Source organism: Cibotium barometz, chromosome 62, assembly GCF_041138505.1.
Source record: "Cibotium barometz isolate CiBa-2024 chromosome 62, ASM4113850v1, whole genome shotgun sequence".
Classification (NCBI taxonomy): Eukaryota; Viridiplantae; Streptophyta; class Polypodiopsida; order Cyatheales; family Cibotiaceae; genus Cibotium; species Cibotium barometz.
The window spans coordinates 2,708,042-2,726,988 of NC_141107.1; the positions used below are offsets into that span (position 1 = coordinate 2,708,042).

The 18,947-nt window shown below is 39.8% G+C and overlaps 1 protein-coding gene across 1 annotated transcript; it reads right to left on the bottom strand.

Moving 5' to 3' along the window:
- Positions 1-14,742: 14,742 nt before the first annotated feature.
- On the bottom strand, positions 14,743-16,009 carry LOC147604016 (vacuolar iron transporter 1-like). The gene is made up of 4 exons (XM_086795583.1): positions 15,692-16,009; positions 15,521-15,606; positions 15,279-15,393; positions 14,743-15,199 (listed from the first exon to the last, which is right to left on the bottom strand). The coding sequence occupies exons 1-4, from the start codon at positions 15,919-15,921 to the stop codon at positions 14,827-14,829; spliced, it is 804 nt and encodes a 267-aa protein (XP_086651709.1). The 5' UTR covers positions 15,922-16,009; the 3' UTR covers positions 14,743-14,826.
- Between the last annotated feature and the right edge of the window lie 2,938 nt (positions 16,010-18,947).

Here is an 18,947-nt window from a genome sequence, read left to right on the forward strand (position 1 = left end):
TAGAAGTGCACCCCCCAAGGGACGAGCCCTCTAGTACAGTGCATTGAGCTTGCATGTGGCCGCTCCCCCCATAACAGTAGCATATAAGAGGTTGGGTGGGGTAGTTAGGAGGATGGTGATTGGCAAACCTTTGATTAGGCCGAGCCCCATACATGTTGTTAGCGGCCGGAGGTAATGGAGGGGCTGCCGCATAGACCACGGGAGGTGGGTTTTGATCGACTTGAGGTGTTTGTGGGATCGGCATGGGTGGGAGGTACTGCTGATAGGTTGGGAGAGTGCTTGCTTGATATGGAATTTGCATAGGTAGGGGGTTGTATGTTAGGGTTGCTCTGGGATGAGGGGTATTGGTGTATGCTACCGTGGCTACTTGAGCTCCTTGGCTAAGATGAAGTGGCCTGGGGGTGATGGAGGGGTTTGTACAAAAGTAGTTGATGGGAAATTGATTGTACCATCGGTAGGCACTTTTTTCCAGAGTTGTCGAAAACAAGACCAAGCGTGCAACATCTTGGTTGAGACCTCTTGAGTCACACATAGTGAGGAACCGTTGCACATGGTCTTCTGCATCTTCAGTGATGGTACCTTTGAAGGTTGGTAGCTAAACTTGCATGCGGTTAAGGACAGTAGCCAATGGCTCTGGCCCTAGAGCTGCCATAGGGTTAGAAGAGAAAGATGTTGAGGGAAGAGTAAGGGAATGAGGAAGAACCCTACGACGACAAGTTTGAACAGGAGAATGAAGGGGTGAATCATCTCTAGAAGCTCTAGTCTTCAGGGGCATGCACAACACTCCACGATCAAAAATCACCAAAAAAGAAAAAGAAAAATTTTTGAGACTATCCTTGACCTCTAGAAGAGTCCCATCATGATCACCAAATTTTGTATAATCTGTGGATGACTCTGCTGGTCCTCGCTAGGAAACTCGAGGACAACTGACACAAACACTATGGTTGGGGGAGAAGGGAGCGTGGATCCTCTTAGGGAAGTATACCCGCCAAGGATGAGTCAACCTCACTAGCTAGACAAGCAAGACCTATGCTCTACACTATCTACCGTGCTCTCTGATCACCATCTAGCACCGCGGTACCCCCACAGGCCTCTCACTCACACCACACACACCACTGACACCTCACTCACCTCGCTCACACAAAGAGATAGACAAAACACCAACAGAGTGCAACACAGCATATCATGATACCAAAAGGAATGATACAAGAGAGACTCCTCTCCAATATAATGAATGTGCTAGAATGAAGGTGATACACGAGAGAGTGTCCTCCTCCATGAGAGTGTGTCCCTAACTGTGTTTGTCATGCTGCTGCTGCAAAGAGTGATCCCCTTATCTCCTCCGTGAGAGTGTGTCCCTAACTATGTTTGTCATGCTGCTGCAAAGAGTGATCCCCTTATCTCCTCCTTGGGTGTCCTCCACCTCGGGTGGTGCTCAAGAGGGTCTTGAAGAGGATTTGTCCTTGGCTTGGGAAAGGGAGAGGGGAAATGAAGAAGGTTCTCAGGATCTCGAGAAGAGGATCTCTCCCTGTGTTGGGAAAGGGAGAGGGGTGTTGCCACCATGAGTGTCCTCGGAGTTGGCCATGCACGTCAGAGATGTCGGAGGGCACCGACGCTCGGAGCAATCGGAGCACACAGGCGAGGGCACCAGCCGGTCAGAGCCATCAGAGGGCACCGAGGGTTGGAGTGGTCAGAGCACACCGGCGGTGTGACAGCGATCGGAGCGGTCGAAGGGCGTCGACGCTGATGGTGGTTGGAGCCATCGGAGGGCACCGGTGGTCAGAACCATCAGAGGACACCGGGGGTCGAAGTGGTCGGAGCACACCGGCAGTGTGACGACGATTGGAGAGGTCAGAGGGCACCAACGGTCAGAGCACGCTGGCGATCAGAGTGATAGGAGGGCACCGATAGTCAGAGCGGTCAGAGATGTCAGAGTTGATGGTGGCAACTCTTGGTGGAGTGTGGAGGACCTGGCTTCCCGTCCACAATGAATAAAGCCAAGGTGAGTTCATAATTAGTTGGACTATTCGAAATCAAGTCAAAATTAGGATTGAAAAATAGTGTGGTTAACAATCCATCAAGTCAGCTTTGTTCAGCTCAAAGCCATCCTTACCTCTCTCAGGACCAGTCCTCAAACTTCTCGATTTCACCAAGAAATTTGAGGTGGTTATTAATGTTAATAGTCTAGCAGTTGGTGGTGTCTTAGCCCAAGAAGGAAGACCGATGGCTTATACTTCTCAAGTTGAAGCAATATGAGGCCAACTACGCCACCCACGATTTGAAACTCTTATTAGTTGTTCATTGACTCGAGTTATGGAGACATTACCTCTTGGGGTGCAAGTTCCAGCTTGTAACCAACCACAAGAGTCTAAAGTGGATCTTCACCAAAACTAACCTCATGAGGCAGAGAAGATGGGTTGAAAGCCTACAAGAATATGAATTTGACATCAAATTGTGTCCTAGGAAGGATAATGTGGTAGAAGCACTTAGCGCACATCTTTCTTGAGTGCAATTTCTATGCCAAATGACCCCATACTGATCAAGGTGAAAGAAGTCTCATTTTATGATCCTGACTACTACCAAAGGATGGTGAATCTAGTCGAATAAGGATAATGTGGCAGACACACTTAGTGCAAATCTTTCTTGAGTGCAATTTCTATGCCAATGACCCCATATTGGTCAAGGTGCAAGAAGTCTCGTTTCATGATCCTGAATACCAAAGGATGGTGAACCTAGTCGAAGAAGGGGGAACCTCAAAGAAGGAGAAAAATCTAATCAAGGGTTTCTTCACCCATGATGGGTGCCTCTACTTTAGTCATAGGCTATGTATTCCTAAGGACCCTTAAGTAAAGAAGCTAATCCTCCATGAAGATCATGAAAGCCCCACCACAGGGTACCTAGGCTATGCAAAGACCTTGAATGCTCTAAGAAGGAGCTATCATTGGGCAGGCTTGAAAAATGATGTCCTATGATACTTGAAGCAATCTTTTATGTCAAAGAATCAGAGCTTAAAGAGTCAAGATTCTTAGAAAGCTTCAACCTGTGGATATTCCTCAAATGAAGTGGGAATGCATTAGTATAGATTTTGTCACAAGTCTCCCCACTGTACAAGGAGGATATGTTTCCATTTTTGTAGTGGTGGACTTTGTTACCAAAGTAGCTCACCTTATATCGACAAAGAAAACCTTCAAAGCTTCTAATGTTTCCCGATTATTCATCAAGGAGGTCCTCAAGCGAAAAGAATAGACAGCGATCGGGACTATGACTTCACATCAAAGTTTTAGAAGTCCTTATTTCAAGCCTTAGGTACTCAACTTTGCTTCAGTATAGCTTACCATCCAGAGAATGTGGTCAGAATGAGAGAGTTAACCAAGTGAAGACATTCTCAGAGTATTCTGTGGGCAGGAGCCAAGAACATGGATTCAATATTGTTCTCTAGTAGAATTTGCCTATAATACATTTTATCACAAGAGCATAGGGATGTCACCATTTCTAGATCATCGGTGGAATAAGTCATCGAATAAGAGAGCCTAGATCTAGCTATAGTTGGATTTGAACCGTTGTAATTATTTTTAATTAAGTCCCTTGTTTTCTAGTATTATTGTATCATTGTTCTAAGTTAAGTGGCTATTCTAAAGAACACCATGTAAGATCTCTAATAAATGAACTTATCTATATATGTCACACACTGTGTTAGGGTTGTTGCAAGATCAAGGTGTCCAGTTTTGTCCAGTTTATACTCGATTGGGACAATTCTTAGACAACAAATTTGGGGAGGAAAGGCACTTCAAATGAGATCAAGAAACTAATAGAAAATACACATACACTCAAATTCACCCCCAATATAACTTAAATTGATATAAATTAGTCCAATTTATCAAAATTAACAAAAAAATGATAAAAAAAATAAAAAAAAAAGATCTTTCCATACTTAGAGTGATATAATTTTTTTTCCATAGATGCACCAATACAAGTACACTAGTCCCTATAGGTTTTAGATGATTTACATCAAAAATGTAATTTTACTAGTTAGATTATTAGTATTTGCAAGCCTTCTGATAACCTGGAAGAATTTTAGAAATTAGATCATTAAAAATCAAACCATTGGATTTGCAATTTTGACTAACCCACCACATTCTACCAATGTCTCACTATCTACCACTCTTTTGATCTACAAGATTATGCATTTTTAAGTGGTAGTTATTGTGGGTGCAAAAAGTGGCATATATTATAACACTTTAAAGACCTTGAATTAAAGAAAATGGACAAATAGCTTAAAAATTTCTCAAAAAATCAAGTTAAGATCTATATTATGTGAAGATCTAAGATGCAAAGTGGAAATCTCATATGAGTTTATATGTGAAAGATATTAGCATTTTATGGAACCAGCCCAAATTTGGGACATGGTGTATACATTGAGCTTGTACCTAAGGAAATGAGGACTTTTAACTATATAATGTTTAATTAGATTATGCAACTATATTCCCAACTTTGCATGTGACGTTCCAACAAAAGAACTTGAAAGGAAATTCCTTTGCTAGCTAGGAGAGATTGGCCACTAAAGGTAAATAAATGCCTGTTTTTTTACTATTTTCAAGATGCCTGAGTGGACAAAACTGGGCACCCTGATCGTGCAATCACCTGTTAGGATTAATTAGAAAACAAAAATGACATGTGAGTTGGGTGGAAAGTGGGAGGGTTAATCGCCCTGACGGTGCCTCCTATGGATGGGTGGACCCGATTAGTCGAGTAGCTTTCCAACAAAGCTAATTAATCATGCTATGCTAGGTAAGTAATTCCCTTGCCTCACATAGATGGGGAAAAAGATGTTGTTCTAGGAATCAAGGATAGAGGGTGCCCAAGTTAGGTCTTTCACTATATGGGTGATTCGATTTTAAGAATCATTTAGGAGATCATGCTCCCCCTGCGAGATAGAGCTAGGTCTTACCTAGTAGTCATATCCTTGTATCTCTACATGGTCAAGGTGTTAGCACCGGTGACTAGGAAATTCTTTCAAAGACTTGGTAGACTATCTTAATGATTCCCCTTTTTTAGGTTGAGCACCTTGGAGCTGCCAAGTGATGTCTTATGGAGCTTTGCAAAATGGAGTTTTTGCATCATCAAAAGCTTCCAAGGAGACAACATAGAGTCTTGAGAAGGTAATTTATAACATTTTTGCCTCAATTTTTTGTAATTGAGCATGGGAGAATGCTCTTGTGAAGGGTTGCTCATGAAAAGGAATGTGGAATCATTCTTTGAATTCTTGCAACTAAGGCAAGGTTATGAAGGTGCAAGCTTGTGTATGTTGAGAACAAGTAGTTATGGGCTTTATATGGAGTCCATGTGATAGTGCATCAAGCAAACATTGGATGCATTTGTGGTTTGCTGAAATGGGAAGCAAATGAGTTGAAAGTAAGAAGCTTTGAGCTGGATTGGCACCTTCTATTTTCCGGAGAGAAACCCTATGAGAGAGCAACCTTAGAAAATGCTTGCATAAAGGTTTTGGAGCTCAAGGGAGCTCATTGTGACTAGAATGGTATCCATATTAACCTCAACCTGGAGGTTTACTAAGCAAGTATTTTGCAAATAGAAGCTACCTAAGGAGCTCAAAAGTGTGACCATATTGATGGTCAATTGATGTTTATAGACTTGGGTGTAGAGAGGCAAAGATCAAGCACCGCCAGGTCTGTTGACATTTGAAGATTCAACATCAAAGGACATGACAGAAATTCAAGATAACTGAGATGCTTGTAAGGACGCTATAGTGCAGCGCACATTGGCAAGCTCAGAAAAGCTTGCCGAGCAGGCAAGTCAAAGCTGAGAAGGAAAGGTGGCTAAAGAAGAAGCCATAAATAGTAAACAAGCTCCAAGAAGGGTCTATGGCAAGCCAATTCTGTGAGGCGACATAAAAATAGCTCAGGAGAGCAGCGGCGGCGGACGAACAACAGAGCAAGAAGCCCCTGTAGAAGTAGCAACAAACCTAGTCAGTGAAAAGGTCTGCTCTACGATGCATGTGTGTCATGGAAGGGTGCAAAGGAGAGAAGGCCCAGCACAAAAGAGCGAGGGTTGTGCTCATCATGGTTGAGCATAGAGAGAGGTGATCCGAAGTTGAGTCCTACAAAAAATTGAGGGCAACAAGGCTATGACATTCTCACAGAGTAGAGCATAGAGCTGGAAAGACCATCATAGCAATAGTGCATCGAGTTTGCCATGAGAGATCTAAGAAGCAGGGTAGTGTCAGGAAATGTAAGAAAACGTTATCAACAATAGGGTTACACGAGCCACGTAGAGAAGACAGAGGTCGACGAGCTGTCAAAATGAAGACAGAGTGATTGAGATGCTGTGCTACAGAATGACGTGAAGAGGTAGATTAACTTGTAGTAAATGCATTGCAAAACACTGACGCATATCTGGATGGAATTGTCGAAAGGAATGCAAGGGTGTATTCACACACATTCCATTTATAAAACCTTGTTCACACACTATTTGAAAAAAAGTTTGCATATTTGTTTTTTTGGGCAATTTCCTTTACCATTGGGTTGTTCACATAGGTTCTCTGCCTGACTTTGGCCAAAATGTTTGTAATGTTTTCTCTCTCCAATGCCCCGAAATAGCGAGAAAATATCAGCTTATAAAAATAGTTGTGGAATTTTTTTTTAACCAATTGGATTTGGCAGGTGCCCTGCCCTTGCTTAATGCATGCATAAAAAGGATTGTACTCTCTCACCCAGATTTTATGAGGGTCCCCTGCCCAAGCCCATGGGTTCTCAAAATGAATGTAATGTGGTGTGCATTGAGTTGTGCATGCATAGGCATCGTACTTTATGAGTTGGCTTCTTCTCCCAGGCACATGGGTATCCAAAAAGCACTCGGTGGTTCCGCCATAGCAAAATGGTGCTCAAAACGGACTTGAGGTGTCTAGGTTGGCTAGGCACATGCACCCACACTTGTTGACCACTCCAATTTGCATTGAGGGGGAGTGTTGAAATTGGCAATGCCAAATTGTTGGGGGTGAGAGATGAGTGGATCAAATTGATTGGAGAAATTGTATGCACACACCCAAGTTTACATTGAGGAGGGGTGTTGAAAATTTGTGAGAGTGAATCTTGGGCTTGAGTATGTGAATGCACCCTAGAGGTGCTATAGATATTATCTTGAGTGTGTGGATGGATAAGAGTGCCACATAGGTGGACACACATATGGATATTTGGGCTTGAGGCTATCTATATTAGAAGCCTCTCATTTGTACGGTTTATACAGCATATGCAATAGAATTGAGTGTTGAGTGTGCTACTCTCTCTCTCTCTCTCTCTCTCTATCTAGAAATGGCTTTTTTAGTGTGGTTTAACTAACCTTAGTTATGCTTAATCTATGTTGCTAATCATCAAGATCAATCCCATATTAGGATTCTTAACAGAGTGGTGTAGAACCCATTACCACAGGTTCTAGAAGTGTGCTAACAGCATCTTGGGTTGATACCTCTCTACTATAGTCTCGGAATGTGAAGTCTATGCTGGTAGATTCTTGGAGTCCAGTGTAACCTAGAGGAATAATAGCAGCAATCGTAGCTAAGCCTTAGTCCATAGGTGACACTAAAAAAGTAGAATCCATACAGGAGGTGTTACCATTTTTCTCATTGTGGCATTCTTGCTTTGGATATCCCGACTTGCACCATAGGTCTTTGGATCCTTTCCTGTTCAATGATCCTATATATGTAATCGCACATACCCTACAATCGTTCTTCCTCTATTGTGGCCCGAGATATTGACTGTACAATCCCTCCCCAGGGGGGAGGGGGCCGCCTAAAAATATGTAAGTATAGCACATGAGTTCAGATGAAGGGGTTTTTTAATTCAAAATATGTAAGTATAGCACATGAGTTCAAATGAAGGGGTTTTTTAATTCAAAATTGTAAGGTAAATTTATAGAAATATATTAACAGAAGGGTTTTCTTTTAATTTTGGAAAAAAAAACTATAAGTCTATAAAGAAAAAGGAGTCATTTTGTTCATGAAAAATTTACAGGTAAGGGGTTTTTTAAATACCCCTTGACTGCACATGTTACATAGGGTTTCTTAGTAGTGCACCCCCCGAGGACAATCCCCTCCCCAACTAACACCGTAAGCTTGGCCCATGGCAAAATCCACAAGACTTTCTATTGATGCGTCATACTCCCAATCATTTGTGAGAAGACGTTGATCCAGTATTTTGCAAGCCTAGCTCTTTCCCCGAGGTAGACGTAATGTTATTGCTTGTGTCGAGACTATCAGCAGGGGCATTACTTATGCAGTCCTAGCTTGGGACTCATTTTGGGCATACTAAACTATTTGGGCTACTAATCGTTGTTGTGCCACTTGCAAGGTCTCTTCAAGATTCCTTTGCTCTAGTAGCCTGGATTAGTGCCTATGGGCACTACTTGCGCAGTCCTGGCTTGGGACTCGTTTTGGGCATACTGAACTTTTTGGGCAGCTAATCGTTGTTGTGCCACTTGCAAGGTCTCTTCTTCCTTTGCTCTAGCAGCCTAGATTAGTGTCCCTATACTTCCTCTAATGCTCTACCATCAGGCATAAGCACTTGTGCAGGGGTGGTTCGATGGTCATAGTTATAGTAGGTGAAACATGAGTTGTATGGATAGGGATATCAACGTGAATTCTCCTTGCTTGTAACGATGAGAGTACGTCAGGTGTCTCCCTGGAGTTTACCTTAACTCTTTCATCATGTGGTCTATATGTAGTAAGATTTGGTTTAGAGATAGCGGTTGAGACCAAACTTCTAAGGTAGTTAGCTACACGGTCAAAAAGACTGGTAGTTTGTTTTCTTGACTAGTGAGGCCTCATTAGGGTTCTTACTTCTTGGAATTAGGGATCCTTCCATTGACTCAAAATCTGATAAAGTATCACTGGCCCCTAGTGTAGGTCCTTGTACAATGCTAACGTCGGTTCCGATCGAAGGTCTTGAGCCTAGTGTAGGCTGGTACACGCCTAGCTCAATAGATGTGCTATCGTCTAAATAGGCCTCTAATACACACCCAGACCACAGGTGCATGTGAATATGGGATGTTTGAAGGCCCTACGGATACCATAGAGAATTTTTAAATTTTATGTGTTTAAAAAAAAAAGGATTGTCCAAAGTTTTTCTAAAACACGTTTCTGGTGTTTCTTAATCCGTCTGGCCCAAAAAATAGTGTACTTTCTTCAGGTCAGTCTACGAGCACTGGCTCCCATAGCTAAGGAAGCTCCTTAACTATGTAAAAATGTAATTTTTTGGAGTGTCAGTCAACTTAATCCGCAATAGCCTAAAACATACATTAGGCAAGTTTTTGCATGCAATTCACGAAAAATTTCTATATATTTTCTTTTGGCCCCCCAACCTTTTACATTTTCCCTTATTCCAGTTTACCTTTTCTCCTTTTTTATGTTTTTTATTTTTACTTTTTATTTTTTTCTTTACTGTTTACGGTTTTAATTTTTTGTTTAACTGAAAAGAGGTTTTCCTAGAATATTTGAGTTGGATTTACATGCATTAAATGCGTCCAGCCACTCAAAACTTACTCAAAAATGGGTATTAACAAGCTTTTGGACTTTTGGGGGCTAGTGCCCTAAAAGCCTGCATGTAGTTAACATACATATCATAGAACTTCACCATTGCAACTTGCAATTTGTACACATACAAGACATAATTGTTGTTTGGATCTAGATCAAAGGTCACTTCTTTAGCAAAATGCTTGAATACATGTAAGTGAACTATGTGTTTAGGCTCACCAATGAGTTCAAGGACATTGTTATTCAATTGTTGCCTTACTTTTCTGACACTGAAAGGACACGATAGAGGAATTACCCTTTTGTTTTGTAACACGATCTTAAAACTTGCATCCATTTATTTGTAGATCATTGTATATGATTCTCTACTTAAACCAACTTTGTCACAAATACCTTGAGCATTAGTTGCAGTAAATGCATTCTTCACATCTTGTAATCATTCATGCCCAAGATCATCACTAATTGTTTTAAACTTTGAATGTGAAAGTTTAGACTTCACCATCTATCTTGAAAGAGTGCTCCATTGTCTTGTTTAAGGTTCTTCAGCTTCTCAGTCTCAGCATGTACACGATGTTTGTAGTTTCCACTATTTTTTGACAATTTAGTAAAGTGGTCTTTTTTCTCTTACTCGTTCACGTGCATCCAAACTAGAGGTGGGCCCATGTTTGATTGTTTTCTCTTATACCACTTCTAATCTATTGTTCTTGGCCTCTAGATCCTTTGCTTTTTGTTCCAATTCATGGTTCTACAAATGTTGAGCATGAACAATACCCACTAACTCATTGTATTCATTCTCCTTATTAGACAACCGATCATTTAACTGCTTGATCTAAGCTTCCTTCATCATCAACATCCTTTGTGAGATGATATCTAAACTCTTTACACCTAACTAGCAAGCCTTGTTGTGTAACCAAGCAAGCTAGCATTGCCCTCACAAACATATTTAATCAAATAAGTTAGGCCTGAAAATTTAGGTGGTTTTGGGTTGAGGGGTCAGGTGGTTAAATTTATCCTTCCACCCATATACCAACATGGTTTCTTCCTAATGCCTTCGTATGTTGCATTAAATAAGGATTGACCTTAGAAGCCCCTATTCTCTTATAGAGAGGAGCACACTCATCATCAAGGTCCACATGTATAAATAACTTCTTAGAATTTTTTCTACTATTCTATAAACCATAAAACAATATTGAAATTATAATTAACTCCTTTCTTTGCAAAATAATAAGTGTTTTAAAACACTATCATTAATTTCAAACACTTTCATTTCACTTAAACATAAAATTAATGCCCTCTAAACATATCTATAACTCCATTCAGCACCCTTCTTGATGCAATGAGACTTCTTGGCAGTAAAAGAATCATGTATAGAAAATCAATGAAGACAAATATGACTTTTTGGTTCCACTCGATGGCACCAAAAAGTCAAATCTCTCTTCATTGTTGTCCATGCATAAATAGTATGTGAGGAAAGATGAGATTCATGTGAAATCTTAGAGGCTTGCTTAAGAGATTGAAGATTTGAATGGAGGGAAATTCAAATGGAGGCTAGGTCAGAAGAGTGGCTATTGAATGAGGAAACCTTACTCACAATAACCACCATAACTTCATGATTATGCTCTAGAATAGAACTTTAGTATGTTTATATGCGCTGGGAAAAGAACTTTCCAAAATACTAAGTTTGCTTCAAGATATCTTCAAAATTTTTTTTAAAACACTACTTTTTTCAATCAACATCTTTGAATTCCATGGTGTACTTAAAGTTACATAGTTGCGTATGTCAGAAATATTCTCGTACTTGTTTTCTTACTTTATAGAGTACTAGCACATTAGAATAAAATAAGCATTGAATCTCTTTAAAAAATATGAAAAAAATGAATTTAGATTCTAAAAGAAGCGAGAGAAACCCAAGATATTATTGCTATTTTTGCACTTTTCCTAGATTCCAAGAAGAGAGAGAAAGCCCTTAAAGGGCCCATTTGGAGCCCGAATTTCCCCTAATGTTAAGGTTTATTCACACACACATGCACGCGCGCGCACGCACACACACACACACACACACACGTGTGTAAACAAGGGTACACACTCATGACATGTACAAGGGTTGGTTCACATACATGAGGCTACGAATACCCAATAGGGATTTCCTTTAGGCTTGATAGGGTATATTTGGGCATGTGGAGATTAAGTACCACCTAACAATAAAGCTATGGGCTGACTACCTCTCAACCTTGTATGACCATTCCCCTTATGTTGGTCTTGGCATGTGGAGATTGAGTACCACCTACTAACAATAAAGCTACGGGCTAACTACTTATCAGCCTTGTATGAACATTTCCCCTTATGTTGGTCTTGGCAAGTCCCTATTTAGATTGGAGATGAAAATTTTCTGAAAAAAATCTCATGGTCAGTAACTCTTTACTCGTGGTGGTGATATTTTTATGTTAAAACTAGAGAAGCCATTAAGGTCTTAGAGTGTAAGAGAACATAATAGCGAAAGTAGAATCTTCACAATACAAAGCATTGAATTGCAAAAAGAAGTGGAGAGTAAACAATATTACTTCTTGTAAACTTTCATTACAAACTAATGGTGGTTGTTTGCCAACCCGTGTGCTCTAGGTAAGGAGGTTTGACAATCTAGATAGACTATGGATGGAGGATGTAAGTGGGTTGGTTATTTCAAGTTAAAGAACACAACTTTCCCATAATAAACTTTAAAGTTTTGAGAAATGTAAGGCTAATTTAAAAGTAATTGAGGATCGTGAGGTTCAAGCTAAAATACTACTCCACAAAATTTTTCTTTAAAACAAGCTCAAGCCCCCTCCAAAATAGGCTTGAAGTTCATAAAAAAAAAGGGTTATATCTCAAGTATGAAAGATAATTATGGTTACACCTATTGATTGAACCCAAGGAAATGCATCTTAGGTTTCATGCTAAGAATTGATTTCTTGATATCTTTCCCACAAAGTTTGGTGGGTGGGAAGAGACATCTAAGAAGATGATTGTCTTGAGGAATTAAATTCTTAAGACATTGGAAAAAAATGGAAAAGACTTCGGGGTGGGATTAGATCAAGTTATTCCTTAAGTAGTATTAGATCAAATTCAGGTACCTACTTGGTTAACAAAGGGTTTAAGCACCGTGGGAGCTAGAGTAGAGTATGAAAGAGAATATGATCCCTAAGAAGGTTGCATGTGTGTCTTTCTTGGGCTAAAGATCCATCACCATGCTTTCTATTTTACATTAGATTCTTGCCAAGGTGACTGTGTTAAGAATTGCTCCCCTTTTGTAAAAAGTTATCTCACCTAAACAACATGGGTTCATTAAGGGAAGTTCAATTGTGGATGATATTTACTCTATTTTTCTAGGGAAAGATCTTGTGGATATGAGTGTACAAAAATGTGTGGTCTTCCAACTAGACTTGGAAAAATCCAATGACTAAGTGCATTGGTCCTTTCTTAGTAGTAGAAAAGATTATTACTCATGTGAAAACTTAAAAAATCATTTTAATATTCCACATGTGATCTTTATGATATTCAAGTTCTTTTTTATTTTAGGTTCAAGGGTCCTATTTTTATGGCTTATCAAATCTTCAAAGAAAATGCATAGATTGGTTTTAAAAATCTAGCCTATTAGTTTTGTGTCCCAAGTAAACTATTTTAGTAAAATCGTCTTCCTCATTTGGTAACCTAAGATCATGGGCCCAAGTTTTGCTTGACCTTAGACAACACAAAGTACAACCTTGAAGGTAACTTACAATGCCTCAAATAGTTTAATCTCCAAGCATTGAGCATTCATTACCACTCATGGACCTCCAATAGCGTGTCTAAGAAGTTACACTTTCCATTAAAGCATGATTATACTACGTCACATGATCTTGTTTTTTTAAACACTAATATTTGGACTAAATAACTAGACTACTTATTTGTTTAACTATAAATGTCCTGTAATGGTGGGAAACTATATTCTTTAACTTACTTTGGAGTCGAGCTAAGGCCTTTATTTCTTCTATGAATGGTAGTGAGTGCTCAAAATTGGGATATTTGGAAATTTTTTTATATTATACGAATAAAATTGTGAGCAATGCAACATCCATCTCAAGCGTTATCCTCATGGTGATGACTATTTATTACATATTATGTAGTGAAAAACTTCAAAAAATAATGGTTTTTTTTATTGCACATTACCTAATCTCCAAGTGGCATGGCATGATGCTCATTGAACCTTTTTGGTGAGAACATCACTTTAACATACTTGCCTTTTCAATTAAGCTAGTGCCACTAAGCATCACTTTTGCAATGTTTTTATCGATGCATATACTTGCACCCATCAAATGGACAAAAGTACACCAAAAACAAGCAATGTTAACCTATCAACTTGTTGTAAGGTGCATACCAACACTTATACCAATGCTTTGACTTTTTACTATCTTCACATTTTTGCTGTCTATAAGCACCCATATTGAAACACCATGCTATAGTGAAATACATTAATTAGAATATTTAAGTTGCAAATGGATGCAATTCTTAAGTATAGGGTAAAGGGGCCTCAATATGTATCCATTACAAGCCTCCTTTTTAAATACTTTTTTTCATCAATTTCAATACTAAATGTTCTCTTTTGCAAGAATTTTGGTATATATATATATATATATTTGTATATTGGAGGCATTCAAGGTTGAAAACAAGCTAGAACTCCCAAATAAAAGACATTGAAAGACCATGAGCTGAAGCAGATTTTTTAGGTCAATGAGAAGATGAGACCTTATATTGTGTGCTCATTAATTGAACTTTCATTGTGAAAAAGTTAGAGCTCACACGTCTTTATATGGATTGGGCTACCACACATTTTGCAGATTCTATCATATTCTTACTTTTTGTACAGAGACAAGAGTTGATAGCATGTGAAAGAGGAAATCCAAAGTGTGCAATGATTAGGGTTACATGTGGAGACTTTTATCGTGAGCTATACAAGTTACTTTGGAGTGATAGTGAGTGAGTGACACCACATAATAAAATGTTATAGTATATATATATATACTATAACATTATATATATACTGTATGTTACTTTGGAGTGATAGTCATGAGTGAGTGACACCACATAATAATAATGTTATAGTATATATATATATACACTCAATCACATAATAATAATGTTATAGTATATATATATATATATTAGAGAGTTATAGTATGCTATCAGACGTATCGGTTATGATTATCATAGCGTAACCATTAATTTTTAAAATGGTGGAGCTAAAAAGATGATGTTTCATGCTGAATTATGAATCACAACAGACGGTTCAAAGCTTTACGAAGGTGGAGGGTTGTGGAGAGCTTCTGGGACCTGGGCCTTGGGGCTTGGGTAGCCTGGATGGCGCGAGCGAGGCCGAAGGCAGCGGCGGAGGCGAGAGCGCCCACCACCACGGTCTGAATGGCGCTCTTGAGGGGTTGGGTGCCGGTGAAGCAGCCCTTGAGGTAGCCGAAGACGAAGAGGGCGAAGAGAGTGATACCCACGGACACGAACAGCGCCTCTCGGACGTGCGGCAGGGCCATGTAGGGGATGAGCGGGATGAGGCCGCCCACTACGTACGAGAAGGCGATGGTGGCGGCGCTCTTCACAGCGCGTGTGGGGTCGGGCCTCTCCAATCCCAGCTCAAATCTGCACGAGTCAAAAAAATCAGAAAATGTAATTAGAGCCGCCTCATGCACAAGTAAAAGAGTGCCGCGTGCAAATCCACCTCATCATGAACTCCAGCCAATCATCTGGCCTTTTCCTCAACGCTTCCACTACCGGCCTGTATTCCGGCGGTTGCAGCCCGAATTTTGCAAGGATCTCAGCCACCTCATCCGCTTCTGTACCCCACCCCCACATGATTAAATACGTCAATTAACCTTCGCAAAATCGTTTTAGCCTAAGCCAAGCTTAAGATAATAACACTTAGCTTAAGCTCGTGAATAATTATTATTAACCTGCACAAACCTTTGTCCGGCACATCCACAATCTCGTCTTTCTCTCGTTTCTCTTCGCGGTTGTAGTGATCTGTATCACTCTTGGCTGCCAAATACCTATGGAGGAATCAAGCGAGGATTACTCAGCTATAATCTCTAACTAAATCTAGTCTTGTTTAGCTGGAGTTGATGGATTGATTACCCGCCCAGCCCCATGGCAATGGCGCCCGCGGCCACTTCAGCGAGGCCAGCTGTGACCACTATGGAGGAGGCCGCTGTGGAGCCCGAGAGGCCGGCCGCCAGCGCAAACGGGACGGTAAGGCCATCCGACATGCCAATGATAATGTCGCGCACCAGCTCGCTGGAGTTGAAGTGCTTCTCCACGTGTGGAGCCGGCGAGGAAGTGGAAAGGACAGAGCCAGGCATTCTCATGAGTTGCTTCTTATCACGGGATTAAGGCAAAGTAATCACTGAGGTGATGAGGGAACGGGAAGGCAAGAGATGGGAGCTTGAAGAAGTGAGGAGATCGGGCTTCTTGTAGTATGCGAGATCAGAGAAAGAAGCGAAGTGGAAAGGCGTTGTGGGCCTTAGGGCTTGCGTGGACGGCTACTTGATCACGAAGGCGCGTGGACGGCACGAATGTCAATCTAGGGTATCCTTTGGATTCGACAGGTGAGGCCACTCGCGGGGACAATGGCAAAAAAAGCCTCCCCCCACTACTGCCCCTCTGCGTCACTTCCCACTCTCCATACAAAAAAGCTTCTGATCATGCAATTTTAACCCGGGGTAGGTATGGAGTTGCCCCACTCCCGTACTTGTGCGGGAGCCTGAGACTGTTGAGAGCGCTGCCGTTCTGCTGTCGTGCTCACACAAAAATGTAAACTTACCTGTTGCGGGAGCGCTATTCACCGAACCTACAACGGTTTCTTCATAACCGTTATCTCCTCAATTGCTGCATTTCAGATATTACTTTAACACGAATTTTCACACGAAGCATATGTTTATAAAGGTTCCTATATATATATATATATATATATATTTGGGAAACATATGGTTTTATTACAACATAAGTATGGCTACTTGAAGCGCTTTCCCTACTTGTAATGGGTTGGGATCAACAGTCTTCACTTTAATGGAAATATCATATGTTTATGAATATAATATGATGTATATGCATGAACACAACAAGAATATAAGGTAGAGGGGAAGGGGAAGGGAAGGGGGCGAGGGTGTGGGTGTGGGTGTGGGATGCAACAATTGGGGTCTTATAAACATGTTTCTTAAATATTAAAACAATTGAATATATGCTATACAAAGGAGATCAAAACTCTGAGTGATGTTCTCAAATCATAGAAGCAAGCCTTTACATTGCACGCCAATGTTTGGTCAATTGAAAGGACTTTGTAGTTTGCATTTTTTTATGTTTGTGTTTATGAATTTCATGGTTTTTTAAATGGGAGTTGCTTGATTGGGTATAAATAATCATATACGTATATAAGATTAGCTTTTAAATAACATTTACCTACATGTACATGTCTGCCACTTAGAAGTTACTCCCATAGAATACAGACTTTTCCTTTTGAGGAAAAAACTCACTTTTGATCTTTTAACATGCATAAGGCAAAGAAAGAATTATCCAAATAGAGTCTTATGAACCCATTGTTTTGGATTATTATAGATTTCATGATTGTATTCTTATTTTTTAAATTTTAGTGGTAACAAATATTTACTGCTTGCATTAATGTAGTTTAAACTTGTGTTATAGAAAATGGTATTCAGTAACTCCCATGATCAAATTCAAAAGTGTATGGACATGTTGTTTTCCTACTTTCATTGTGCTACATGTCTAATATTTATCGCTCTAAATATCATACAAGTGAGCAATGATGGCCATGTTGCTTTCCCTCCGTCAGTGGAAGATAGAGATAAGAAGCAAGCTATTATACAATTCTACAAAATGGAAGCTCCATAACAAAAAGTAGTAGCTTTTTTTTACAAGTATGCAACATCCTTGTAAGGCTTCTAGGACAATTTAAAGTCCATGACTATACAACTTTTGAAATGACATATGTTTGTTTTTGAATTCTTATCATCAAGATTTCTCTATACATAAAGCTTATGCTCCAAATGATATGAATGATTCACATCATGAACATCAAATACATTTCACTCAGTATCAAAAAGCCACAATGTTACTTGTGTTATGGAGGAAATTACACGATTAATTTTTAACTCATTTCATAAGAAATTCAATGCATGACATGTGCTATTTACTAGTCTTTGGTTTGGTAGTATATACCAGCTTTCCATGTAGTTTTAAGCTTTTTTGGTGAGAGTGTCAACTTATGAGAGACATAACTTTTGCATCTCATATCTTACTATATTAAATTTGGTTGCTAAACTAATCTGCACATTATAAATTATATCTTTATGTTTTATTAAAAAAACTTGATCTGTATTTTTTGTTGTTCTGAAGTCCTCCAACTATTTTCTTGTATAGTATCTATAATGGCTCAACATTTGCTTTCTTTTATTTTATACATGTATACATGTTGATATTCACGAGAAAGATTACAACGGGACTAATTCAAAAACCAAAGTATGGTTGAAATAAGTGATGTCAAGAAGTGTGAAATTTAGAGTAGCCATTTTGGTAAACACAAGCGAAACACATAAAAGGGTCCACTCCATAATATTCTCTAGAATATATTCTATAGTAGTACATAATGTCCACCCTTGGCTAAACGGGGACGCCAAACGCTAGTGTGCCATGCTAGTGACTTGGTATCATGGGTGACCCCACATTACATATTAGTTACCTAGTGTTATTGGTATAGTTTGAGACCATGCTTGACGGGGGTATGTTGTTGAAGTGTAACAAGTAGTGCCATGCTTGACGACTATGTGTTGTCAAAGTGAAACAAGTGGACTACGCTAGATAACTACACAGTCTAAGTGTAACAAGTGGTTTATGCAAATGGCATGCCATTCTAGATGATGTGTATAGTGATTGTAATTGAAGTGTAACAAGTGGTGAGCATATGTTGTGTTTGTGCCTATCAACATTTCATAATGGGATTAATTATTGTGATAGTAATTAATTGGAATAACTAATGTGTTTAAGTTTGTGAGATAGGTGATGAGTGTTAACCCTTGCTGGATACCTCTATGCCGTCGATGCCGACCACCATATCATTTTCACCACCTTTGGGCCACCGGTGCCGAAATGTACGAAATTCACTTGAAAAACATGTTTTGTATATTTTACGTGTGTGCTCGTTGCTTGTATATACCACGAGATTTTAGGTGGAGAGAGATAGCTTTAGAATATAGGTGTTTACATTAGCTAGAGTGGCCAAATGAGCTCGAGGACCTGACTTTTAACTTTGGCCACCCAAGAGTGTGAACCCTAGAGGTCACCTACAAAACCTAAAATGTAACTCTCATGACTCATTCTC